This window comes from Oncorhynchus mykiss, chromosome 12 (genome assembly GCF_057628025.1).
Source record: "Oncorhynchus mykiss isolate SJ-2025 chromosome 12, ASM5762802v1, whole genome shotgun sequence".
Lineage (NCBI taxonomy): Eukaryota > Metazoa > Chordata > Actinopteri > Salmoniformes > Salmonidae > Oncorhynchus > Oncorhynchus mykiss.
This window is the reverse complement of record NC_143033.1, coordinates 93173922-93201834: the sequence shown is the minus strand read 5'-3', so window position 1 is coordinate 93201834 and position 27913 is coordinate 93173922. Positions and strand designations below refer to the sequence as shown.

Genomic DNA, 27913 nt, shown 5'->3' with positions numbered 1-27913 from the left:
CAAAGATTTGCTCTTATTCTGTCGGTATCAATAGTCTCAGAGTTGAACCATTTCCACCAGTGTAGCCAATGCTCCACGTGGTTTGATTAGGAATTCAACAATCGAGGAATGCATGGTCTCTACTCAAACCTTAGCCCTCTCGGTAATCGAGGTACGCATGGTCTGCAGTGGGCTTCTCCAGGTGGGGTTTATATTCGGAACAGCAGAAAAGGGCTGTCCCATGAAGCCAGATCAATGTCTGTGCTCATGTGGCGGGCCAATGACTTAGTTAAATTTTAAAGGGAATTGGATTCTCTTTCATTAAACAGTATAAAATCACATTACATAATTTCACAAATAGTTGAATCTTTACTCATTCATTTTATACAATAATTAGATGCAAATCTCATAACAGAGACTCTTGTTTAAACAGAGTTATGGTAATGTGGCTGTATTGTCTCTCATGAGGTCACAACATTAGACAAAATGGACCGGTCGTAGCTGGATTCTCCACCGACCGTTTACACATTCTCCAAAACATGGATATTGTTCAGTTCTCAAGTTCTGTGAGGTAGAAGAAGTTCCTTTGTTCTACTGTGAACCCTCTCTCTATACTGCATGGCCGGAGGGGGGAGGGGGAGTCTGAGATAAACCTGAGATAAAAGAGCCTGGGTGTAGGGGGAAGAGAGAGGCGGTGAGAGAGAGTTGGTGCTTGCTATATCTAAAGAGGGCCACGTCATGACAGTGTACACCATAGGCAACGTGGTTTTTCACACAGGTATACATTTGCTGTATAAAAAGGTTTACTGTTCCTAAACAACATTCCTTGTAGTTGGAGCATGGAACACAAACGGTCGACTACATCCCTTTTCCTTTTCTTGAAAACAAGACGAGTGGCGTATTTCAACCCTTTCCCACGAATCAGTGATCTGCATCTAGATCAACAAGCACAATAGCCCACAATTGACCTGTTTGGCCCTTGGGGTTCCGACTGAACAATGGCTGTCTTGTCGTTGCAATGAGGAGAACATACACACACCAAAAGAGTTGATCGGTAGCACCACACCAGACAGACAGTAGGGTCATACAACCACAGGCATGAAATGCTTCTCATAGTCCGAAACAGTCTGATCGTCCTCCAACAAGCTCCCGGACTCTCCCCCATCCCTCTCCTCCTCGTCAGTATCAATAATTTTACTGTAACCCTTGTCAGCATCCTCCTCCTTTTCCGCCTCTTCATCAGTCCTTATGTGGGTGCGCTCCTCTCCCACCACCCCCTCTGTCTGTCCATCAGGGCTGGACCTTTTCCTAGGACAGGCATTGGCATCCCAGAAAGGGTTTTCCACCACCTCCAGCTCAGAGATCTTTGGGTTAGACTCCAGAGGAGAGAAGATCGCCGTCAAGGAGCTGTTAAACTGTAGCAACGACAGGCAGGGAGTCAGAAACATTCATTTATTCCTCTATGGTTGTATGTTATGCCTCTGACTGGTGATAATATTACTCAAGGGAATGGTATATTACTGGCCCAATACAGCCCCTGCTACTGTATGTGGTATAATCAACATTTAGGTTCATGTAGTACGCACATTCTTTATTTTACAACAGGTTCTTACTGGAACATTACAAATAAGATACCATCCATATCTATAGGTAGTGTGTTCCCTTGACCTAAATGGCTGAAGAAAAACCAGGCAGGAAGACATGATGAACTCTGGGCCTCTGCCTGGGGCTCTGTCCACCACTAACTAGAATACTATAAGACTAACTAATATCAGACTCACTGATACTAGATTAGTCAGACAGCCACATAGTGATGGTCTGCCCTGCACTCACCTGCAACTTCATCTGTTGGAGCAGTTTGCTGTTGCTGGGGTCAGGCACTTTCGCACAAGTCTTCATTTGTACACTACAGAAAATACACAACAGTATCATTCACATACTGCACACCAAAAGAGTTGTGTTCCTTCATTTGACGTGTCCATTTGTATATCACCCTAAAAGTGGTAGAAATATTTGATCCATTGTTTTAGTTGAAAGGGGTATAACATATTGTTTGTTTTATGTTTTTGATCAAGACCATTGTTATGGAGGGCACAGTTGAAAGCCCAACTCAACTGCCCGATCTCATTTCCACTTCCTCAAGTGTTTCCCCTTTTGTAAACCTATTTCTGGCATGGGTGAACTTTCAGAGAGAGAGAGAGGAAGGAGACATGAGAGAGCACCACACCCTGTATGTGTTCAGTCGGCACGAAACGTTGCAAAGCCTTTTAAAACATTTTGCATCAGTGTTCCCTAATGAACATGGCCATGGTTCAAAACAATGAGAAAATAATCAGAATCAGGCTATTTGGGTTGAAGTATGGGAATCCAGTTTCTCACATTATGATGATCAATAGCAACATCCCTGCTATTATTCCTGGCACCAGATATTTGAGGAAACCTGTGGCAACAAAGGGAGAGAGATGGGGGAGGTCAGAAGGCAAAATGACCAATTAGACCGCAATCCATGTTCATAATCACATACTGTAGCACAAAGGTCTATTTCAAACAAAGCATGCATTCAATATTACACTGTTATTATTTTCTAAGGAACTTCAGGACCCTTTCTGTTTTAAAGGTGATGTCATATACAGTATTATACACAACCTATAATAATATTTCTAGTTTGTTTAATAATAAATAATAATTAGTGTTATACATGACCTCAGTGTCACCAGTTAGGTACATAAGCACTTAATACATCTCATCACGGTTGTTAGAGAACATATAACAGCTATATGCTTCTTGTCATCATTATCAAATTACTACATGGCATAGTGGTAGAATACCATGGCTGTTCTCAGTAGAGAAGTTGATGGTTTCACTGGGTCCCAGTCCAGCCTTAGTCTCAGCCCTGATCCAAACCTGGTGGTGACCAGATGTAAGTCCTAACAGATGGAGGCTGTTCTGGTCCCTACTCACGTTGTACACTGCAGATGAAGGAAAGGTTTAATGATTGGGAGCAAGGCCACTGATGTGTGGGAACGAGAGTGTGCAGCACGGTAGCCTGTGGACAGTCTGGTCCCAGATTTGTTTGTGCTGTGTTTATTTAACTAGGCAAATCAGTTAAGAACAAATTCTTATTTACAATGACGGCCTGCCCCGGCCAAACCCGGACGACGCTGGGCCAATTGTGCGCCGCCCTATTGGACTCCCAATCACAGACAGATGTGATACAGCCTGAAATCGAACCAAGGATGCCTCTTGCACTGAGATGCAGTGTCTTAGACCGCTGCGCCACTCTGGAGCCAATAATGACAATAGGAGTTGACAAGACAGAACAAACAGATCTGGGAACAGGCAAAAATATTTAATACTATTTAAGCTACTACAATGTAATGCTGTAGTTTATGCTAACGTACACAACGGGCAGTGGAGACTGCACTTTTATTATAACAATATAGCATTGTAGCAACAAAATATGTATCCCAGTTTATCCACTGTCTTTGTGTTGTTTACCTGTAACGTTGTTTAAGACCAGCTGATAGCACAGTATGAGCCCCTTACTCTGGGTCAGGGAGATGTGTTGCCAGGACAAAGTCACATGAGAGTCAGAGATGTGCTGAACCTTGAACTCAGTCACTTTGGGTGGGACTGAGGAGTGATTGAGAGAGGAAATGGAGGTGAAATGGGTAGAGGAATAGTCAAAATTAGCAGAAAAATAAACAATAAATAAAACATTTTACAGTGAGTTAAAAGGCCGGACAAATTAACATTAGGTAAAGACGTGATATTTCAAGTTAGTTAACTCCACTGAAAATCGGTCATGTGCACTAAATGGCACTGATTACATACTGGCAAGTACATTATAAAGACTTGTATTTCCATGCTCTAATATACTTACGTCCATGAAGAGAATACGAGATTGCAGACGCAAGCAGGCAGCTACTGTTGATGAACACTGCAAACAATGACACATTGTAGGCAGTGTGGTTCTCAAAATCACCTGTAGGTGGAGACAGAGACAAAAGCGATGCTGTCATCTTGAAACCACTTTGAACCAATTACAAAATATCAATAAATATGTTCAGAAAGAAATGGTATCATAGATCAGTTTAAGCCACACAAACCTCTTAAAATGACTGACGTATGATTTTGGTGCACTATAATCCAATCAAAGCCCTGTGTCGGAGGAAGTCCCACCTGCTTGTACTGCACCACATACTCATGCATGTTTTCAATGGGCTGGGGTGGCAGGGACCAGGACACATTGAGGCTCAATATATCCTGGTTCACAGTGAAGGATAGCTCTGGCACCTGTAGACCTAAGTGAAAGAGAAACATACAAACCTACACTATTATCACACTCACACACACCATTCAAATCAAATCAAATTGTATTTCTCACATGCGCCAAATACAACAGGTGTAGGTAGACCTTACAGTGAAATGCTTACTGACAAACCCTAACCAACAATGCAGTTTAAAAAAATAACAATAAGAAATAAAAGTAACAAATAATTAAAGAGCAGCAGTAAAATGACAATAGCGAGACCATATACAGGGAGTACTGGTGCAGAGTCAATGTGGGGGGCACAAGTTAGTCGAGGTAATTGAGGTAATATGTACATATAGGTAGTTATTAAAGTGACTATGCATAGAGCAGCAGAAAAGAGAGGGGGGGTGATGTGAAAAGTCTGAAGCCATTTAATTAGATGTTCAGGAGGCTTATGGCTTGGCGTTAGAAGCTGTTTAGAAGCCTCTTGGACCTAGACTTGGTGCTCCGGTACCACTTGCCGTGTGGTAGCAGAGAAAACAGTCTATGACTAGGGTGGCTGGAGTCTTTGACCATTTTTAGGACCTCCCTCTGACACCGCCTGGAATAGAGGTCCTGGATGGCAGGCAGCTGGGCCGTACGCACTACCCTCTGTAGTGCCTTGCTGTCGGAGGCCGAGCAGTTGCCATACCAGGCAGTGATGCAACCAGTCAGGATGCTCTCGATGGGGCAGCTGTAGAACCTTTTGAGGATCTGAGGACCATTTCCAAATCTTTTCAGTCTCCTGGGGAGTAGGTTTTTGTCATTCCCTCTCCACGACTGTCTTGGGTGTGCTTGGACCATGTTAGTTTGTTGGTGATGTGGACACCAAGGAACTTGAAGCTCTCAACCTGCTCCACTGCACCCCCGTCGATGAGAATGGGGGCGTGCTCGGTCCTCTTTTTCCTTTAGTCCACAATCATCTCATTTGTCTTGATCACGTTGAGGGAAAGGTTGTTGTCCTGGCACCACACGGCCAGGTCTCTAACCTCCTCCTCATAGGCTATCTCGTGGTTGTCGGTGATCAGGCCACTGTTGTGTCATCCGGAAACTTAATGGTGGTTTCCCTTACCTGATGTGGGTAGAGCTAGGGGAGCAGGTTTGCTGGCACCCTGGGAATTGTAGACGGACACATCCACCGATGATACACCCCACAGAGAGGGTGTGAAGCGGCATCTCTTCTCTTGACAGACACAAAGGCCACCAGGCTTTGACATGGGCACGTTCACAACCGCCACTGTCCCGTTACTGTATGATAATGTTACCACGTACCCCAGCACCTTCCCCTGAGCCAACCAGGTGGGCATCTCCTGAGGATAGATACCAGACAGGGGTATTAGTTATAGCAGGCTATAGGGAAGGGGGTGTTTTGGGGAGGCAGGTAGCCTAGTGGTTGAGAGCATTGGGCAAGTAACCGAAATGTTGCTGGTTTGAATCCCAGAGACGACTCAGTGAAAAGTCTGTTGATGTGCCCTTGAGCAAGGCACTTAACCCTAATTGCTCCTGTAAGACGCTCTGGATAAGTTCTTATGATTAGAAAATGCAGAATCTTTTGAAACATCAATCACTTGCCTAACCGGAATATATGGTACAGTTTGAGAGATATATACATATACACACACACACACACACACACACACACACACACACACACACACACACACACACACACACACACACACACACACACACACACACACACACACCACATAAACACACACTACCGTTCAAAAGTTTGGGGTCACTTAGAAATTACCTTGTTTCTGAAAGAAAATTGAAAAAATTGTCCATTAAAATAACATCAAATTGATCAGAAATACAGTGTAGACATTGTTAAGGTTGTAAATGACTATTGTAGCTGGAAACGGCAGATTTTTAATGAAATATCTACATAGGCGTACAAAGGCCCATTATCAGCAACCATCAGAGACAGTTTGCGCTGTTCTGTGAAAGGAGTAGTACACAACGTTGTACTTGATCTTCAGTTTCTTGGCAATTTCTCGCATGGAACAGCCTTCATTTCTCAGAACAAGAATGGACTGATGAGTTTCAGAAGAAAGTACTTTGTTTCTGGCCATTTTCGGCGGTCGGCGTTACATTTTCCATTTGTTTTACACACCTGGTTCCAATTCCCAAATGACATGTTCATTATTTAACCCTATGTTTTCCCCAAGGTTTTTGTGCGTGTGTCACGACTTCCGCCGAAGTCGGTCCCTCTCCTTGTTCGGGTGGCGTTCGGCGGTCGACGTCACCAACCTTCAAGCCATCATTAAACCATTTTTAATGGTTTAAAGTTTTGTCTTGTCTTCCTGCACACCAGGTTCCAATCCCATTCATTATATGTTGTGTATTTAACCCTCTGTTTCCCCTCATGTCCTTGTCAGAGATTGTTTGTTTGTGTGTTTGTGTATTATGTATTGGCGCACGACGGGTTCTTGTACCCACTTTTATTTATCTTGTATTTTTGGTTATGGAGTTTTGTTAAGTCTACTAAACGACTCCATTTATACTAAGTTGGATTCTCCTGCGCCTGACTTCCCTGCCACCTACACACACGCTATTACAGAGTGATTGTTTCTTGTATACGGTTCGTTATTGTTGGCCAGCATTATTGCTTTTTATTTGTAATACTTTTTGAGTAAATTACGTTTTATTACTCATATCTGCTGTCCTGCGCCTGACTCCTCTACACCAGCTTCACACAGGATTGATTACAAACAAGGACATTTCTAAGTGACAACAAACTTTTGAATGGTAGTGTGTGAACATATATAATATATATATATATGACCTATTATGATGGGATGTTGTGTTAACATACCTTCCACATAAGGGCACATTGAGAAAGCTCAGAGGTGACTCCACAGTCACTCCACACATCCAATGCTTTCACAGGCGCTGAGAACGAGAGAGAAATAGTTTAATCATCTATCACCACAGAATAAGTGAACAAATATTTTCAAGCTGTGGAGACCACAGGATTACATTACCCATCAGCACCCACTGACAGACCTGACTCAGAACTCCATGCTTTGTAGACTGAGCTCCAGTCACTCATCAGGGCCTGAGGGCCCTCACAGGCACAGCGGACCTGGAACTCATAAACAGTGTAGGGCCGTGGAGTCAGGAGGAGGAAGCTGCGTAGGATGTCCTCTTCCTGAGCAGGACATGAAAGAATGACAGACAAAAGAACAGGGATGGGGGGGGGATGAGGGATTATTTTGGATTAAAAAGCAACTCCAGGCTACATTGCACATTTAATAGCTTAAAGAAAGTACAATTATAATGGAGCTTATTATTTTGAAATAGCTGGCCTTTTCTGCACGCAAATAGATTTTGACAAATAAATTGGTCCCAAAAGAATCTGTGCATGCGGCCCTCGAGCCTCAAAAAGTTACCCATCCCTAACTCAGAAGGACAACATTCCCAGTACGAAATTCCCACAGATAATCGAGAGACAGTGGTATTTCAATGTTTCATTCCCTACATCTAAGGGACTGAATATTTGAAAAAATAAACAAGTGACCCTCCCCTATACCCAAAATAATAATTACAACAAAGTGGATAGCAGAGAACATGATTATCATTTACCCTCACTCCTAGGTCAGGCCAGAGCCTTAGATATGCAGTTTTAGAAACTGTTCTTAGTTTTGTAAGCATTACATGGCAAAGTAGCCAAAGTTGTCTATCAACTGCAAAAATTGAACGCAACAGAACCAGTTACAACCGGAATACCTGATCATCAATGAAGTACAGAAAAAGCCATTCATTTTTTTAACACAGCATTGTTTTAACCACATATCATCAGGTTGGCCTATTTGTATTTATTATGGATCCCATTAGCTGCTGCCAAAGAGGAAGCATACTAACTTCCTGGGGTCCAGCAAAATTAAGGCAGTTTATACAAGCTTAAAAACATTCCAATACATTCACGGATCTCAAACACACTGTGCCTTCAGGTCCCTACTCCACCACATCTACAGTACTAAATCCATGTGTATGTATAGTGCGTATGTTATCGTGTGGGAGCATGTGTCTGTGCCGATGTTTGTGTTGCTTCACAGTCCCCGCTGTTCCTATATGCACTAGTAACTTTTCTTCATTTGGTAAAATATAATTTTCTAATAGATTCTATTTTATTCCATGATATTGTTGTTCCAAAATAGATGTGTGTTGACTGTGATTAGGGCATGGGAATAGAAGACCACTGCTAGGCTAAATGAACAAACTAGCCATGGATAGCTCATCGCATGATCCTCAAACCAACAAGACTGGCCAAACTCGTGGTTGTAAAAGTGAATTCAAAGGCAGTGTAGAATGACTGCATAGCCTAATAAGACATTTTTAGTTAATTTATTTTTTAATTCAAAGTATTTTTTTCCACATTTTCATAACCTAATTGGTCCCAAATAATCTGTGTAAATTACTTGAATATGGCTTATTGGGAGGTCAATAACTCTATAAATACCTTCATTATGGGCAACGAAACATATTGTTTTTATTAGAATCAATTCTAGCAGTATAGCAGTCCTCCTGCCCTCTCCCTCTCAAACAGGACATCAGTAGGCCTAGTAATGCAGTGTAGGCTAGTTTTATATACACCATCCCAGCAGCAGATAAACTCAGGAAAAATAGTACATTTTCTTAGAAATATAACTTCGCCCTGTGCTTCTCCAAGCATGCTCTTCGTATAGCTTAGACCTACAGCATAGGCTATGGATCATTTGATTGAGACCACACTAGTTGCACTTGATATTGCGCGCCCAGCAGAGAATCAGGGATGAGGGGCAGCATCGAGCACACATCGAGATATAATAAGCAACTCATTCTCAATATGACATTTAATTGATTACAAATTACATGACCCTCCCCTGGATTAAATAAAAAAATACTAAACCCTCCCCGACTGAAATTGAAAAAACATCATTGGGTACATTTCGACCGCTCCCAAAATACCCTGTCTTCTGTCCTGAAGTGCATTGGTGTAGGTTTGGGCGGGAGGGAGTTTCCAAAATATTTCTTATACCGGTCATTTTACTTTAAATCCATGAATGGAAGTGAAAAAGTGCACACTTGGGGAAATGAACAAAACCCCAGCCATGCTCAGCTCACTCACCTGAGTCCAGCCCTGCTGGTCCTGGGGGCGATACTGGACCTCACAATGTTGGTCAGAGCTGCCTTGATCCTCACACTGCACAATCCAGTAGATCTCCAGAGGCTGAGGGCAATGGTGAGTGATTTCAGGGGTGGGTGGCTTTTCTGGTAGAGGAATGGATAGGGAAGAGAGGACAGAGTGGGAGAGTGAAAGAAAGAGAGCAAGAGAGAGAGCAGGAGATAGAGAGAGGGTGGGGGAGATAGAGAGAGGGTGGGGGAGATAGAGAGAGGGTGGGGGAGATAGAGAGAGGGTGGGGGAGATAGGGAGAGGGTGGGGGAGATAGAGAGAGGGAGGGGGAGATAGAGAGAGGGTGGGGGAGATAGAGAGAGGGTGGGGGAGGGTGGGGGAGATAGAGAGAGGGTGGGGGGAGAGAAAGAGCACAAAAGAGAGTCAGTAAGACAGCTGGAGAGAGACAGAAACTGAAAGTGTCATGTCTGTCCCTCTGAATAAATAGGGAATGTACAGAGAAGAGTCATCCCTGACTGACTCACTGATATCTCCAGTGTTGAAGGCAGCCATTGTAGACGTGGCAGAGCCATGCTGGTTCGCAGCTTTGACCAACACAGTCAGGTCACTGTAACTGGTGTAAAGTTCACGAGGGATCACACCACTCACATTGGTGCCCTCCACCACGCTGCTAATGCTGAAAAGGAAGTTGCAGGACACATAAATACACACCACTCAAACACCACATCTGACAGCACTGTGCAGACATACAGTCTTACAACACAGACCTAGCTCCAACACACCGAGCATGCCAGAGGGCTGCGGGTAGGGCTGTGACAGTCATGGAATTTTGGATGACGGTTATTGGCCAGTTAAATGACTGAGGTCACCGTAACAACTGTTCACATAGCAAAAGACACACATTTTCTACTCTCCGCTGCTCCTGACTACATGCGCTGCCATAGAAATATAATGAATATAACGGGCGTCCCCATCAAGTCAATGATGACATAATGGGTGGACTGGCGGACATTGTGAGTGTAAAGCTAGGGGTGTGTTCGTAAATTCACTCTGGAGAGCAAGAGAGCGCGCCCTGGGCGTTTGTAAATTCAAAGTGTTGTCAGATTGTCAGTTCGTAAATTCAGAGCATTTCGCTCTCCAAGCATTCCGAGCACACACTGGACGCTCTGGCGGAGGAGTTGGTGATCCGAGCCTTCTGGCCTCACAATGGCAGTCAAGTACCCAAGCTAACTGGATAAAGTTAGCTAGCTTGCGAGCTACTTCCAGACAAAAATGAGAGAACACCTCACTGACCATTTTTTCCATGTTATCCAAAGCATTGGTGACTGTAACTGTGTTGCTGGCAACACTTTAATCACGCTTAATTACACCGGCAATATTCAATGCTGTAGGGCGTTCGTAAATTGGTCAGTTATTCTGCGCTCTAGGCACACTGAGATGAGAGCGCTCTGAAAACGGAGAAGATGGCCAGAGCAAATGTACGAAATATTCAGCAAATTTAACATGTGTAAATATTTGTATGAACATAACAAGATTCAACAACTGAGACTTAAACTGAACAAGTTCCACAGACATGTGACTAACAGAAATGGAATATGTGTCCCTGAACAAAGGGGGGGTCAAAATCAAAAGTAACAGTCAGTATCTGGTGTGGTCACCAGCTGCATTAAGTACTGCAGTGCATCTCCTCCTCATGGACTGTTCTTGCTGTGAGATGTTACCCCACTCTTCCACCAAGGAACCTGCAAGTTCCCATACATTTCTGGGGGGAATGGCCCTAGCCCTCACCCTCCGATCCAACAGGTCCCAGGCGTGCTCAATGGGATTGAGATCCAGGCTCTTCGCTGGCCATGGCAGAACACTGACATTCCTGTCTTGCAGGAAATCACGCACAGAACGATCAGTATGGCTGGTGGCATTGTCATGCTGGAGGGTCATGTCAGGATGAAGGAAGGGTACCACATGAGGGAGGAGGATGTCTTCCCTGTAACGCACAGCGTTGAGATTGCCTGCAATGACAACAAGCTCAGTACGATGATACTGTGACACACCGTCCCAGGTTTTATTGTCCAAAGCTGAAGGGTTATCCAGATCGGTTTATGTCTCGTTATCACTTGACTTACCCCCTAAAATTGTAAAGGACTTAGATAAGATTCTTTATATTTTTGGGGGGAGGAACAAGCCTCACTATCTACGGAAATATATTCTCACTAATACCCAAGAACAAGGAGGTCTTGAGGTTTTAGATTTCAATACTCTAAATAATACTTTAAAAATAAATTGGATTCTGAAGTATGTTTAGAACCAGAACAGTATTTGGAATGTCTTCCCTAAGTATTTATTTGACTCTGTTGGTGGTTTAGAATTTTTTGCTTCGATGTAATTTTGATGTTGATAAAATCCCAGTAAAGTTGGCCAAATTCCATGAGCAGGGAATTTTAGCTTGGATGTTAGCGCATAAACACAAACACATACTTTATATGGAACAACAAAGTTATATGATTTAAAAGAATTGAGAATAAAATTATTTTGGTTGGTCAGTTACTGAATGAGGATGAATATCTACTCTCATATGGGGAATTTCTTGATAAGTTTAAAATTCCAATAACCCCAAAAGAATATGCAATTGTTTTTGATGTGATTCCAAGGAGGGTTGTATCTCTTTGAAATTCCTCTGGTTGATGTAACATAGATTTACATGAAAATATATGCATTGGCAATATTAACATCAAAGATAAATGTGGTTATGGTTATGACAGTTAACATGGTTATGACAGTTAACTGTCGATTACACGGTTATACAGTAATTATGCCAGCCCTAGTTGCAGCTTAGCATTGTGAATGCACATTACCCCACCACAGCAGAAAATAAAGCAAAATTCCCACTTCCCACTTGGTTATGAACGCAGCATAAGAGTCTGCCTCTTATGCTTCATTTGTAACCAATTGGAAAGTGGGAATTTACCACCATAGGGTTAGATATAGGAATCTTGATGCATTAAACCAGTTTTTGGCATGGACATTGCCAATGAGGGCTTAGAAAAGTAATGACACGTGATAATAAAAGTGATAATAAATACAAAATGAGTAACAACAACTTGGCTATATACACGGGGTACCAGTACCGGGTCGAGCGCTCACAGATGCCATAATGGGACATATATAAAGATAATATCTCTATCATTCTCTGTATTCGCTTGCTTGAATGCTTTATCTGAGATTGATACGTATTTCTGTCCGTGGCCTCTTTGTCAAATAAAGGCACATAAGCCGGGCCCTGGCACGGGCAGAACCATTGAGCCATCTCCAGTTTGAATAAGTCACTTTTCTTCTTCTACTACTTCTATGAGTTGGCAAACAAACTGAAAGGGTGCATACTGCCACCTAGAGTGTGTTGTTTTAACAGGTATAAAGCCAAGGATGGTGATTTACTACCACCTACAGTTATGGAATGTTTACTCATGAGTATAATTCATTGGCTGATCCCTCCTGATGACCTGGATGGAATCATGTGATCCTTCCTTCACCCATAGGAAGTCCCACCCAGTTGACTACTTTAAAAGGGTGAATCCTTTGATGACAATGTCCATGCCAAATGGGTTTTATCCATATAGAGTCCTCTTTCTAACATTTTGGTGGTAAATTCCCACTTCCTGCTTGGTTACAAACGCAGCATTAACCCATCGGTTTCTAAACACCACGAGTCACCGCGGGTTTCCAAACACAGCGAATAAACAGCTATTCTTGCATCTGTGTAGGAACAGTATATGATAGTTATGATAGCCTATGTCTGGGTCATATGTGAAGATGATTATAGATGTCCTGTATATACTGTATTAAGATGGGATGTATACAGGCTATAGTAGACATGTCTTTACCCCTCTGTAGAATTCCAGTGCAGGCTGTAGGAGGTGGGGATCTGTGGGTTCTGTCCTGGATCCCAGAAACAGTGGATATCTGCCTGTCGTCCCACCGTATAGGGAATGTGACACTGGGGAGCGGAGGGAGGAGATGGAGGGCCTGCAGAGAGTGAGGGAGACAATGAGGAGGGAGGTAGAAGTGAATTTCAAGTGATAGAGAAAAAGAGACAAATCCAATCAAAGTTTATTTGTCATGTACACAGTTTTGCAGATGTTATCACAGATGCAGCAAAATTCTTAAGTTTCTATCTCCAACAATGCAACAATATCTAGCAGTACAATAATAATACACACATAATCCAAAAGCTAAAAAATGTAGACATATCAGAACGAGCAATGTCAGAGTCCGGAGTATAAATAATATACAGTGCCTTGCGAAAGTATTCGGCCCCCTTGAACTTTGCGACCTTTTGCCACATTTCAGGCTTCAAACATAAAGATATAAAACTGTATTTTTTTGTGAAGAATCAACAACAAGTGGGACACAATCATGAAGTGGAACGACATTTATTGGATATTTCAAACTTTTTGAACAAATCAAAAACTGAAAAATTGGGCGTGCAAAATTATTCAGCCCCTTTACTTTCAGTGCAGCAAACTCTCTCCAGAAGTTCAGTGAGGATCTCTGAATGATCCAATGTTGACCTAAATGACTAATGATGATAAATACAATCCACCTGTGTGTAATCAAGTCTCCGTATAAATGCACCTGCACTGTGATAGTCTCAGAGGTCCGTTAAAAGCGCAGAGAGCATCATGAAGAACAAGGAACACACCAGGCAGGTCCGAGATACTGTTGTGAAGAAGTTTAAAGCCGGATTTGGATACAAAAAGATTTCCCAAGCTTTAAACATCCCAAGGAGCACTGTGCAAGCGATAATATTGAAATGGAAGGAGTATCAGACCACTGCAAATCTACCAAGACCTGGCCGTCCCTCTAAACTTTCAGCTCATACAAGGAGAAGACTGATCAGAGATGCAGCCAAGAGGCCCATGATCACTCTGGATGAACTGCAGAGATCTACAGCTGAGGTGGGAGACTCTGTCCATAGGACAACAATCAGTCGTATATTGCACAAATCTGGCCTTTATGGAAGAGTGGCAAGAAGAAAGCCATTTCTTAAAGATATCCATAAAAAAGTGTCATTTAAAGTTTGCCACAAGCCACCTGGGAGACACACCAAACATGTGGAAGAAGGTGCTCTGGTCAGATGAAACCAAAATTGAACTTTTTGGCAACAATGCAAAACGTTATGTTTGGCGTAAAAGCAACACAGCTGAACACACCATCCCCACTGTCAAACATGGTGGTGGCAGCATCATGGTTTGGGCCTGCTTTTCTTCAGCAGGGACAGGGAAGATGGTTAAAATTGATGGGAAGATGGATGGAGCCAAATACAGGACCATTCTGGAAGAAAACCTGATGGAGTCTGCAAAAGACCTGAGACTGGGACGGAGATTTGTCTTCCAACAAGACAATGATCCAAAACATAAAGCAAAATCTACAATGGAATGGTTCAAAAATAAACATATCCAGGTGTTAGAATGGCCAAGTCAAAGTCAAGACCTGAATCCAATCGAGAATCTGTGGAAAGAACTGAAAACTACTGTTCACAAATGCTCTCCATCCAACCTCACTGAGCTCGAGCTGTTTTGCAAGGAGGAATGGGAAAAAATGTCAGTCTCTCGATGTGCAAAACTGATAGAGACATACCCCAAGCGACTTACAGCTGTAATCGCAGCAAAAGGTGGCGCTACAAAGTATTAACTTAAGGGGGCTGAATAATTTTGCACGCCCAATTTTTAAGTTTTTGATTTGTTACAAAAGTTTGAAATATCCAATAAATGTCGTTCCCCTTCATGATTGTGTGCCACTTGTTGTTGATTCTTCACAAAAAAATAAAGTTTTATATCTTTATGTTTGAAGCCTGAAATGTGGCAAAAGTTCGCAAAGTTCAAGGGGGCCGAATACTTTCGCAAGGCACTGTATATATGAATGTGATGGTGTGAATAGACAGTATGTACAGTATGTAAATAGAAAAGGTCTGTACAGCAGTAGTTTTGTATTTTTATTTATTTCACCTTTATTTAACCAGGTAGGCTAGTTGAGAACACCTTTATTTAACCAGGTAGGCCAGTTGAGAACACCTTTATTTAACCAGGTAGGCCAGTTGAGAACACCTTTATTTAACCAGGTAGGCCAGTTGAGAACACCTTTATTTAACCAGGTAGGCCAGTTGAGAACACCTTTATTTAACCAGGTAGGCCAGTTGAGAACAAGTTCTCATTTACAACTGCGACCTGGCCAAGATAAAGCAAAGCAGTGCGACACAAACAACAACACAGAGTTATACATGGAATAAACAAACATACAGTCAATAACACAATAGAGAAAAAAGTCTATATACAGTGTGTGCAAATTAGGTAAGATAAGGGAGGTAAGGCAATAAATAGGCCATAGTGGCAAAATAATTACAATTTAGCAATTAAACACTGGAGTGATAGATGTGCAGAATATGAATGTGTAAGTGGGGTGCAAAGGAGCAAAAAAATAAATAACAGTATGGGGATGAGGTAGTTAGGTAGGATGGGCTATTTACAGATGGGTTATGTACAGGTGCAGTGATCTGTGAGCTGCTCTGACAGCTGCTACTTAAAGTTAGTGAGGGAGATATATGCCATTCAGTGATTTTTGCAATTCATTCCAGTCATTGTCAGTAGAGAACTGGAAGGAATAGTTATATAGGATGAGCCATGAATAGAATACAGTATATAAATATAAAGTGGGTAAACATTTTTACAGTGGCCTCCCGAGTGTCGCAGCGGTCTAAGGCAATGCCGTGCTTGAGGCGTCATAAACAGATCCAGGTTCGATCCCGTGCTGTGTCGCAGCTGGCCGTGACGGTGAACAATTGCTCCAGCGTCGTCCGGGTTAGGGGAGGGTTTGGCCGGCCGGGATGCCATTGTCCAATCGCGCTCTAGAGACTCCTGTGGTGGGCCGGGCGCATGCACGCTGACACGGTCGCCTGTTGTACTGTGTTTCCTCTGACACATTGGTGCGGCTGGCTTCCAGGATAATAGAGCAGTGTGTCAAGAAGCAGTGTGGCTTGGCAGGTTTGTGTTTCAGAGGACGCATGGCTCTCGACCTTCGCCTCTCCCGAGTCCGTACGGACGTTGCAGCGATGGGACAAGACTGTAACTACCAACTGGGGAGAAAAAGGGGTAAAACATTTTTTATAATAATAACATTATTAAAGTGGCCAGTGTTCAATGACTCTATGTACATAGGGCAGCAGTTTCTAAGGTGCAGGGTAGAGTATCGGGTGGTAGCCGGCTAGTGACAGTGTCTAAGGTTCAGGGCAGGGAACTGGGAGGAGGCCGGCTAGTGATGACTGTTTAACAGTTCGAGATGGCCTGGAGAAGCTGTTTATCAGTCTCTCGGTCCAGGCTTTGATGTGCCTGTACTGTCTCCGCCTTCTAAATGGTAGAGAGGTGAACAGGCCATAGTTCGGTGACTGAGGTCCTTGATGAGCTTCTTAGCCTTCCTGTGACACCGGTGCTCTAGATGTCCTGGAGGGCATGATGTGTTGATGTGATGTGTTGGGCTAACTGCACCACCCTCTGGAGAGCCCTGCGGTTGAGGGTGGTGCAGTTGCCGTACCAGACGGTGATACAGAACACTTAGGTGGTGCATCTGCAGAAGTTTGTGAGGGTCTTAGGGGCCAAGCTGAATTTCTTCAGCCTCCTGAGGTTGAAGAGGCGTTGTTGACCATTTCAGGTCCTAAATGATTTGCACGCTGGGGAACTTGAAGCTTTTGATCCTCTCCACTGCAACCCTGTCAATGTGGATGGGGGCGTGCTCTCTCCTCTATTCTTCGTTTTGTTGACGTTGAGGGAGAGGTTATTTTCCTGGCACCACTCCACCAGGGCCCTCACCTCCTCCCTGTAGGCTGTCTCGTCGTTGTTGGTAATCAGGCCTACCACTGTTGTGGTGTCTGCAAACTTGATGATTGAGTTGGAGACATGCGTGGCGGTTTCACATAAACTGATAGTGAGAGAGAAAGAGAGAAATAAAATCCAGATGACATTCACCTTTAAAGGAACTGTGCCAGTTTAGCGTTCCTTCTGTTGTTATTGGCATCCTCTTTACCCTAGACCCCCCCTCACACACACACAACGTTGAAACCACAAGCACACAATGAGAGCGTTTCAAGGAACATGAAGCCCAAACAGGAAATGATAACAAGACGGAGATCTTGCGAGGTGGTGACACCCTTCCTCTCTCAGAGTTCCTCTCCTCTTCTAGTATCAGTATGAAACATAAAATCATAACCACACACCAAGGGTTGTGTTCATTAGGCAGCAAACAGACGAAAAACGTCTGAAACAGGGAGGAACTACCTGGACTTGTCCAATAAGAAACACTCATAAACGTTTTCCATTTCAAAAAGTTTACCATTGCCTACTATAATGAACACAACACAAGGTCCATAGCATATGTGATATGACTAACAGGGTGGTGATTAGGAACCATTTACCTCTTGGTCCCCTACGCATTAATTAAGACTGATACTGATATGATCTCTATGGAAGGTTGTGTTGAATAAAATGAAGGAAATGGGGATGCATAAAGTCTAGCATATGTTATAGCGGGTGCAGAGAAATGCTTGTGTTACATTGCATGTCAGAGCAAAAACCAAGCCATAAGGTTAAGGAATTGTCCTTAGAGCTCCGATTGTGTCGAAGCACAGATCTGGGGAAGGGTACCAACACATTTCTGCAGCATTGAAGGTCCCCAAGAACACAGTGGCCTCCATCATTCTTAAATGGAAGAAGTTTGGAACCACCAAGACACTTCCTAGAGCTGGCAGCCCGGCCAAACTGAGCAATCAGGGGAGAAGGGCCTTGGTCAGGGAGGTGACCAAGAATCCGATGGTCACTCTGACAGAGCTCCAGAGTTCTTCTGTGAAGATGGGAGAAACTTCCAGGAGGACAAGCGTCTCTGCAGCACTCCACCAATCAGGCCTTTATGGTAGAGTGGCCAGATGGAAGTCACTCCTCAGTAAAAGGCACATGACAGCTCTCTTGGAGTTTGCCAAAAGGCACCTAAAGGACTCTCAGACCATAAGAAACAGGATTCTCCGATCTGATGAAACTAAGATTTAATTATTTGGCCTGAATGCCAAGCGTCTGGAGGAAACCTGGCACCATCCCTACTGTGAAGCATGGTGGTGGCAGCATCATGCTGTCGAGATGTTTTTCAGCGGCAGGGACTGGAAGACTAGTCAGGATCGAGGGAAAGATGAATAGAGCAAAGTACAGAAATATCCTTGATGAAAAACCTGCTCCAGAGCACTCGGGACCTCAAACTGGGGCAAAGGTTCACTTTCCAACAGGACAACGACCCTAAGCACACAGCCAAGACAACGCAGGAGTTGCTTCGGGACAAGTCTATGAATGTCCTTGAGTGGCCCAGCCAGAGCCCGGACTTGAACCCGATCGAACATCTCTGGAGAGACCTGAAAATAGCTGTGCAGCAACGCTCCCCATCCAACCTGACAGATCTTGAGAGGATCTGCAGAGAAGAATGGGAGAAACTCCCCAAATACAGGTGTGCCACGCTTGTAGCGTCATACCCAAGAAAAGTCAAGGCTCTAATCACTTTCAAAGGTCCTTCAACAAAGTACTGAGTAAAGGGTCTGAATACTTATGTAAATGTTATATTTCAGTTCTGATATTTTTATGGGGTATTGTGTGTAGATTAATGAGGGAAAAAACTAATTGAATACATTTTAGAATAAGGCTGTAACTTAACAAAAATGTAGAAAATGTCAAGGGGTCTGAATACTTTCCAAATGCACTGTAAATACACAGTATGTTTAAACGGTACAGCAAAAATGCAATGTACAGTAGTAGATATATTAAAATGAGATATGTGAAGAATACAGTACATGAATACACAGTGTGAAAAACAGTATAAAAGATACGGTCCAGTGTTTAATAATAAGAATGAACTAATAACATAGACAGACAATCAGATCAAACATATAGATCAGCATTTCGGTTTAGTCCATCTGAATTATTTGAAGAAACCCCAGAGCTGATCAGTGAATGGTGGATCTGAGGGTGTGTCAAATAGAGATTATAAATAGTCACAAGGAGAATTTCCTGGTCACATGACTTTACCAGGAAAAAGATCTGGGATCAGTCCAGTGTGAAGGACTCACCTGGTTGAGGTAAGCAGGTGTGTAGTAGGAGCAGCAGGATCAGCAGGAGGCATGGGACTCTGGGCCATGCCATTACTCACACCACTATCCTATAAGCACCTATGGAAAACACACACACACCAAATGAGTGGTGAATGGCAGGTGTATGAATGTTTCAGAATTCTCACACGCACAGATGCGGACACACACGCACAGACAAAACTTTTACACACACACACACACACACACACATCCGTAAAGGTCCAATGCAGCCAGATTTAATATCAAAATCAAATCATTTCTGGGTAACAAATAAAAAGTACCATACTGTGATTGTTTTCAATTAAAACGATCAACAACAGCAGCATAGCTTCTTAGCAAAGAGCGATTTACAAAGCAAGAATTTTGCTAGGACTGTCTGGGAGTGATCTGAGTAGGGAATGGAAAACTGAAAACTAGCTTTTATTGGCAGAGAGGTTTGAAACTCTCTTTCTTATTGGTCTATTAACTCATTTAACGCCAGGTGATGTCACCAGACAGGCCAAATCTCCATCCCACCAAAACAGACTGAAATGTCAGGTGGCCTTTTCAAACAGCTAAAATGGCACTAAAATGGCATTATCATAATTTTCCCAATTTCACAGTATTATTCCAACCTCATAGTGTGGAAATATACTTAAAACACAGGAGCATAACTGCACTGGGCCTTTAGTCCTTAATTGAAACAATAACAAAGTGGTCAACCGCCTCTGTTTTGGTAAAAAGATGAGGGATGGGCCTGGAGAAATGTAACCACTCTCAAATTCATAGACAGGGCTATGGATGCAAGGACTGACCATGCATGATATCAACATTACAGTTTTAACCATGCTTTGAGGCTAGACAGGGTTTGTTTACATGTACATTGTTTACAAACATTGGAGTAAAACAAGACTGATCTTTGGTGATAGGTGTTGTTCACACAGTAACGTGCAAACCTTTTCAGCCAATGATTTATATATACACTAGATGACTGCTAGGGGGCGATATGTTGAAGCCAATGGGCCTCCAGCTTGGCACTCCCTCCCTTACTGTTGTAAAAAATACTTTGGAAGCCATAAAAATGTATGTATTAATGTCAACATTCGTTTTTGCCACATGTATTCTATTATAGACTCCTTAGCTGACAAGGGAAAAATCTGTTGGTCTGCCCCTAAACAAGGCAGTTAACCTACTGTTCCCCGGTAGGCCGTCATTGAAAATAGGAATTTGTTGTTAACTGACTTGCCTAGTAAAATAATACATACTTTAAAATTATATTATGTGTGCTTAACATAAACATTTGAAATATATACAAATGTTTTCCTTAAAGTACAATTTTTAGATTACTAATGTTACTGACCCACTACAACAACAAAAATTACACAAATTACATGTAATTTCGTCCTTGAAACATTTAATGGAAATACTGTAGAATTTCATTCATTCCTATTGATTGATGTTCCTACCATTGAGTGGCTTCACTCAGTGGCCAATACGTAACAATCAGCAATCCAGGGTTTATTATATACATCATTGGTTACATATCTGTCACTGTCTTCGCCACTGACATATCTGCCACTCTGTATATTGTGTAGCCTACATACATGTTTTTAAGCCAAAAGCACAGGATGATAAAAGCATCTGGTTTCTATTAACCATTGTTGTCATGTTATGATGCAAATTAACTTGCCATAGCCATAAGTATAGAGATGAGAGTGAACATTCAAAGTCTTGTATCATTTCAAGTCTAAAAATGTTATACTGGTAGGCCTAATGATCTATAAGATTTCGGCAAACTGTAAGTTAAGTTGAAAAATAAGTGGTTCGAAAAATAAGAGCTATTACCTAGTCGTCAAGAAAGACTTCAAAATAACGGAACTTCCATCTTTCGCCAGCATTCTATTGTACATTGAATAAATGTTTGCGATGTTTACGTGCGCAGAAGTATGGGAGCTTTTCGAGACACACTGACCGTATTTCATTCCAAAGCGATGCTTCCTCCTTTGCCTCCTCGCTCACTCCCTTTCACCGAAATGATCAGGCTGAATAGGTGAAAGCAATACGGCAGAAACTAGATTGGATGTGTGTGGAGACCTAACTATTTCTCACACATCCAACTTGTCTATGATCCGCAAAGCGGAGTGTAATGAGCCCGGAAGAGGTATGGACACATTTCTAAAAAGCTCTGTGATCTGTCTATGTCCCGCCTACTATGACCCGCCTAAATTGCCTTTGGCAGGGATCCTCTATTGCATCAATTTTAACCCTACATTATAATGGTGTTTTCACATATAGTCAGTCCTCTTTAAAATAACTGATTTCAGTCCTCTTTAAAGTGAACTCTGGGGTAAAAAAAAAGCTAAATATCTCAGTTTTCTTTGTTTTCACACTGCGCTTTCCTTTGTATGAGAAACTCTTTTGTCAGTTCACTTCACCTATTTTGTGGCCGAATCCGTTCTGCATTCACATTTCTATGTTTAGAAGGGAACCAATATCTTTTTCCAACATTCACTTAATGCACTGTGGGTTTTTCAAAGTGCAGGCGGAGCCATTCAATCAGAAGGTGTTATCAGACAGATAGATATATACCTTATACCTACTTACATTTTGGAAGCTAATAGATTGCATTTAGTGAAAAGATGAGAGATAGTAATTGTAATCAGAATTGAATTTTAACATGAAAATAGTATTGGTAACATAATAAATAGTAGAAGAACAACAACAGACTAAATGATGCTGTAATTTATGTAGGCCACTGCCACTTCCAGATTGGATCCGTTTTGTTCAGTTCCCTTATGGGCTCTTTTGAGGGGTCAATTGTGTGTTATTCCTGTGGGATTGTTCTCCATTTGAATAAGTCATTTTATTCAAAACGCAATATTTTTGTGCAGTAGATTTAAAAGTTCCTTTACACATGTCATAGGCCAACTCCATTATGTCCTATGGCTCTATGTTTTCCTATGTCATGATTCTGGCATTGGCCGTATCTGTGGCTGGTGGGAAAACATACCAAGAGTCAGAATGTTAAGCAAATCAAATCTTTATTAAAACCTTTATAACAGGTTCATAATCCAAAATTAAACAGATTTGACAGATTTAAAAATAAAAATAAGGGCCATGTGAATGACGACAGTGAGACAAAAAGTAGGAAGGATCCAAAAACAGCAATGGAGAAAGTGGTCTGGAAACCACATTTCATCACAGTTAGCCAAATTCCACACGTATAGAGACAGGAAGATATCGGTATTCGGTCCCAGTCGGTAATGACATAATAATAAGGAATTCCCCTAGACCACGCCCATAAATTGGGGAAAACCCGCTGAAATTCCGACCAATGGTTCGCAATGGTCCCACGTTGGGAAATAGAGCCTGGGAGAAGAGCCCTGTGGCTTCAGGCTATTCGGTGTGGGAAATGTGGGGACGCGGTGTCCAAGTAGGCTATACGTAGGTATGTGTGTGGAAAACATTTCATCACAGTTAACACATTTAACTTGTTTAGCTCATACTGTCCGTTGGATAGTAGCTGGATAGTCAGTAGCTGGATAGTCAGATTGTTTGTGTTGTTGGTCTTGGCTAGCTTAATGTTCCGGTCAGTAACTCAAGTTGCTGCTAGCATTGTCATGGAAAAGGGCATAATAAGGGAAGCCCTACAATATTACGTTTTTCTAAGTAGTGAGAACGCTATGGAGAAGCAATATTGAAAAGTCATCTTTAGATATGTTGTACTTTTCGTAAATGGAGTTTTGTAATTGACTAAAACAAGCAGACAATAAGAAAATTGCATTTGAAAAAGATAACGTTTTTGCTGTGAGCCAATGTGGAAACCTAGGTAAACACAAGTTGTTTTACAGGCAGGTAGGGTCATGACGTTCAATCTAATACCGACTGGGTTTATATGGAGAATAAGGTTATATTCTCCCTGCACAGTTAACATGATACTTTAACTCGGAAACACTCTGGAGAGCAGTTAGAAAAACCGAGAGAGAGAGATATGAGAAAATACCAGGTATGTGTAGGGCTATGTGTGTGCATGGGAGGATAGAGAATGGGGTGGATTCTCAGCAAAGGGAGCTGATGTCTCCCTTGCTGCAGCCCCACTTGCAGCAGGCGTTGGACAGGCCCACCACCACATCACGGCCCTTTCGGTCTGACATACGGAGAGCCTCCAGTATCTCCTCTGAGATGAGGGAGCGGGCTGGCCTGCTGATGAACACCCCACCCTCCTGGACATGCTGGAAGGGACCCTCTGGGACCTGGGAGTCTGAGTTCCAGCCTTCAGACGAGTCCTCGTCATGGGAGCTGAAAGGGTCCTGAGGGAAGTCTCCTGAAATGCAGTTTATGGTAGGAGTGTTGAAATGTGATATTGACTCTCAGTGCTGCTCAATTTATACATTCAAAAGTCAAAGATTACTGTGTTTCTATTTCAAATAAAATGTTATTTGTAAAGTGCCAAATACAAGTACAAAATAGATAAGTAAAAAAAATGTAATAAAAGTAACAAGTAATTAAAGAGCAGCAGTAAAATAACCCTAGCGAGGCTATATACAGGGGGTACCGGTACAGAGTCAATGTGAGTAGCAGTAGCGTAAAAAGGGGGGGGCAATGCAAAAAGTCCGGGTAGCCCTTTGATTAGCTGTTCAGGAGGCTTATGGCTTGGAGGTAGAAGCTGCTTAGAAGCCTTTTGGACCTAGACTTGGTGCTCCGGTACCGACTGACACTCGGTAGCAGAAAGAACAGTCTATGACTAGGGTGGCTGGAGTCTTTGAGACATTTTTGAGCCTTCCTCTGACACCGCCTGGTATAGAGGTCTCGGATGGCAGGAAGTTTGACCCCAGTGATGTACTGTGTCGTACACACTACCCTCTGCAGTGCCTTGTGGTCGGAGGCCGAGCAGTTGCCATACCAGGCAGTGATGCAACCAGTAGGATGCTCTCGATGGGGCAGCTGTAGCACTTTTTGAGGATCTGAGGACCCATGTCAAATACTTTCAGTCTCCTGAGAGGGAATAGGCTTTGTCGTGCCCTCTTCACTACTGTCTTGATGTGTTTGGACCAATGCACAATACATTTAAATGAAAAAAATGTAATCGACTGGGTGGACGTAATCGACTGGGCGGATTTAATACATTCCAATGGACAAAGCCAGTGGTGCAAAAAAAGCCTTTCCCTTTACTCAACAAACCATAAATCACTGATATATTGAATCAGCTGCATTACTGCTTGGCTAGAATCAAAATGTGCACAATTTAGAAACACAATGACCCAATAAAAGGCTTGTCTAGCCGGCATGCCTCACCTGCACTCCCAAGTGACCGTCTCCAGCGAGATCCTCCACAGGTGAAGATGACCGCCCGGATGAACTCCCGGCCACATAGCTTCACTCCATACGTGGGGCGCTCCATCCCCTGCACCCCAGCCACTAACAAACACACAGCTAATACCAGTGGTTTCCACATCATGTCCCAGGAGGTAAATGAATGAGTGAGCAAAAAAGGAGGAGAGAGAATAGATTCTTCAATGGTAGACTGGGCTGTTTGGAGCAGGTGTTTTTCTCTGTCTCTCTGTGGTCGCGAGTGTTGTGTGACTTCCCCAATGACCTGGTATTGGTTTATAAATACGAGGTAGACACGAGGTACGAGGTAGACATGGAACTTGCACATGCACACCCTCCCAACCAGGACAGTCATAGATAGGAGAGAGAGATAGACCCAGAGACCTTTATGGAGACAAAGCACTGACCAAAGGTGGCATAATTAGCCAATACTGCTCAAACGCGACGATGATGTCAGAGTAGTTTGTAATCTGATTACAGGAAAAACTCATTTTCTGGATGTCAAACCCACGTTTCATTTGAATCCTCACCTACACATTTTTTGTGGTCATCACCCACCTCAAACTCACTTGATCACCAGACATTTCTGCTCAAAGCAAGTGTTAATGTGCAGAGCCACGGTGTAGTGGTAACACTCCCTAACACATGTTACACACAAATCCCATCCGGAGACCAGGTTTCAATACCTGTGTCCATCCTTCCCACTGTTTCTCCCTCTTGTCTATTTCCTCACTGTCTGAATAAAGTGTCAAAACACCTTAAAAATACATATTTAAACTTGATCAAATCTTCTACAGAGGTACAGTAGGAATGTTGGGTATGATGACACAGTTCAGAAGTGTGATGCCACCGTGTCAAAATGTCGGTAATCAAGAACATGTTTTCTCAAACACAAATACCCAGTTTAGTACATACAGTATACTACAAATGTACATGTGTGCTACATTTCAGTAGTGGAAGATCCAGCCTACCGACGGAGGAGGAGCTGTGACTGTGGACGACGACGAGGTGCCCGTTGAGGTGTTCCATGGCCTGTGTCAGATGTCTCTACATCTATGCTCCCTCCTCTCAAGATACTACCTTTCTGAACTGCCTTTCATCTAAAGTTGACCATCGCCAACATACTGACAGATCCCTACCTTTGTTTTGTTAAATATTCTGGTTACATTTTGTTTTCAAAGTGACTTTGAGATTCTGCTTGTAATGAAAAGCACAAAATAAAATACATATTTTTATTATTATATAGAACTTACTTTCAAGTAGAACTTAAACTCTTCTCCTATACCACTTCACACCTTTTCAGTGCTGACTCTGTAACCCCAGCTGCTCTGATTATTCTCCCATGACTTGCTTCTCCCCTCATATTTCTCCATCTCTCTCTCTCTGAAAAAAGAGAGATGAAGTCACAGGTGGGGGGTTCACACAGCAAGGAGAAGGGGGTGCGTGCGACAGAATGAGGCAAAGCGGGTGACATTTTCAAAGGCAGATAACATGGAAGTCATCATCTGAGTCAAACAAAGGCTGGGACCCTATCTGTGTCAACGCATAGGTAAAGGTCTCCCGTTTCAGAATTGACAATGGATTTGTGAATTTGTAATTAATAGGTTGATAACAATGCGAACAACATGGTATTTCAGGGGGACGTTGGAGACTCATTTGCACATTGTCTAGTGGTGAGTGACCAGGTGAGCAGGTTAAGAGAGCGACATTGATGGCGACTGAATGTGTTGCTTTTTGAATAATTTGTTTGTTGCCAGTATGTAGACTGTCTGTATACGTGTGTGTGTATCGCGGTTTTGTCTCACCAGGGGTGATGGTCAGATTCGTGTTACAACGAGGAATGAGCATTACACCGAGGCCTGTGCTCTGGAGCAGGATCGATTTGGAGGTGGAGGGTCTGTCATGGCCTAGGGCGGTGTGTCACAGCATCATCGACTGAGCTTGTTGTCATTGCAGGCAATCTCAACGCTGTGCGTTACGGGGAAGACATCCTCCTCCCTCATGTGGTACTCTACCTGCAGGCTCATCCTGACATGACCCTCCAGCATGACAATGCCACCAGCCATACTGATCGTTCTGTGCGTGATTTCCTGCAAGACAGGAATGTCAGTGTTCTGCCATGGCCAGCGAAGAGCTCGGATCTCAATCCCATTGAGCACGTCTGGGACCTATTGGATCGGAGGGCTAGGGCCATTCCCCCCAGAAATGTCCGGGAACTTGCAGTTGTCTTGGTTGAAGAGTGGGGTAACATCTCACAGCAAGAACTGGCAAATCTGATGCAGTCCATGAGGAGGAAATGCACTGCAGTACTTAATGCAGCTGGTGGCCACACCAGATACTGACTTACTTTTGATTTTGACCCCCCCTTTGTTCAGGGACACATATTCCATTTTTGTTAGTCACATGTCTGTGGAACTTGTTCAGTTTATATCTCAGTTGTTGAATCTTGTTATGTTCATACAAATATTTACACATGTTAAATTTGCTTGCTGAAAATAAACGCAGTTGACAGTGAGAGGACGTTTCTTTTTTTGCTGAGTTTATGTTTGTGTGTGTACAAGACATAACTACTGCAAAACAACCAACAAAAATTGGTCACAGTTCTTGCAGCTATGTTGGTCGCTGGGCCTGTACTTAGTCACTGGTAAGCTTTGAGGTGACTCCTATGGTAAGTACACCTACAGTTCATCCCTTGGCAGTGGTACTGTAGATTGCTTTATCAATCCCAGTCTATTTGAAAAGCTCAATATTGAATCATGAGGCATCAAAGCCAAAGGGACTGCATAATACTAAGACATGCTATCGATGAAAGGAAAGTAGTGTAGAAACCAACCCCAAAAAATTGGGCAACAACAAATTCAATCCCTTTTAGAAAACGTTTCACTGAAATAGTTAAACTTGTTATTACAAAGCCTAAAGTATATTTGACCTTTCAGCTGCCTTATCAAATCTAAAAATGTCAAGCAGACAACCTAAGGAAATGAACAACAATGACAAATGGTTTGATGAAGAATGCAAAAACCTAAGAAAGAAATTAAGA

At 42.8% G+C, this 27913-nt stretch overlaps 2 protein-coding genes across 16 annotated transcripts; both read right to left on the bottom strand.

Annotated features, from left to right (window-relative positions):
* Positions 1-328: 328 nt before the first annotated feature.
* On the bottom strand, positions 329-26176 carry LOC149979451 (interleukin-6 receptor subunit beta-like). 13 transcript variants are annotated; one of them, XM_090194159.1, is made up of 15 exons: positions 26127-26176; positions 19543-19641; positions 13274-13415; positions 9920-10071; positions 9390-9532; positions 7286-7430; positions 7095-7171; positions 5346-5583; positions 4089-4283; positions 3863-3964; positions 3478-3612; positions 2808-2948; positions 2359-2419; positions 1813-1885; positions 329-1394 (listed from the first exon to the last, which is right to left on the bottom strand). In XM_090194159.1, the coding sequence occupies exons 2-15, from the start codon at positions 19613-19615 to the stop codon at positions 1062-1064; spliced, it is 2010 nt and encodes a 669-aa protein (XP_090050285.1). In that variant the 5' UTR covers positions 19616-19641; positions 26127-26176; the 3' UTR covers positions 329-1061. The 13 variants fall into 13 exon arrangements, 11 of the variants coding, with proteins under 11 accessions (XP_090050285.1, XP_090050283.1, XP_090050286.1 ...); XM_090194157.1 differs by lacking the exon at positions 26127-26176 and adding an exon at positions 21515-21756; XM_090194160.1 differs by lacking the exon at positions 26127-26176 and adding an exon at positions 21515-21756 and having other exon boundaries at positions 3526-3612.
* On the bottom strand, positions 22567-26214 carry LOC149979450 (relaxin-3-like). Of its 3 annotated transcripts, none has more exons than XM_090194168.1 (3): positions 26127-26214; positions 24838-24960; positions 22567-23866 (listed from the first exon to the last, which is right to left on the bottom strand). In XM_090194168.1, coding segments are annotated over exons 1-3 (390 nt in total). In that variant the 5' UTR covers positions 26128-26214; the 3' UTR covers positions 22567-23600. The 3 variants fall into 3 exon arrangements, with proteins under 3 accessions (XP_090050294.1, XP_090050295.1, XP_090050293.1); XM_090194169.1 differs by having other exon boundaries at positions 24838-24975; positions 26127-26176; XM_090194167.1 differs by lacking the exon at positions 26127-26214 and having other exon boundaries at positions 24838-25132.
* Between the last annotated feature and the right edge of the window lie 1699 nt (positions 26215-27913).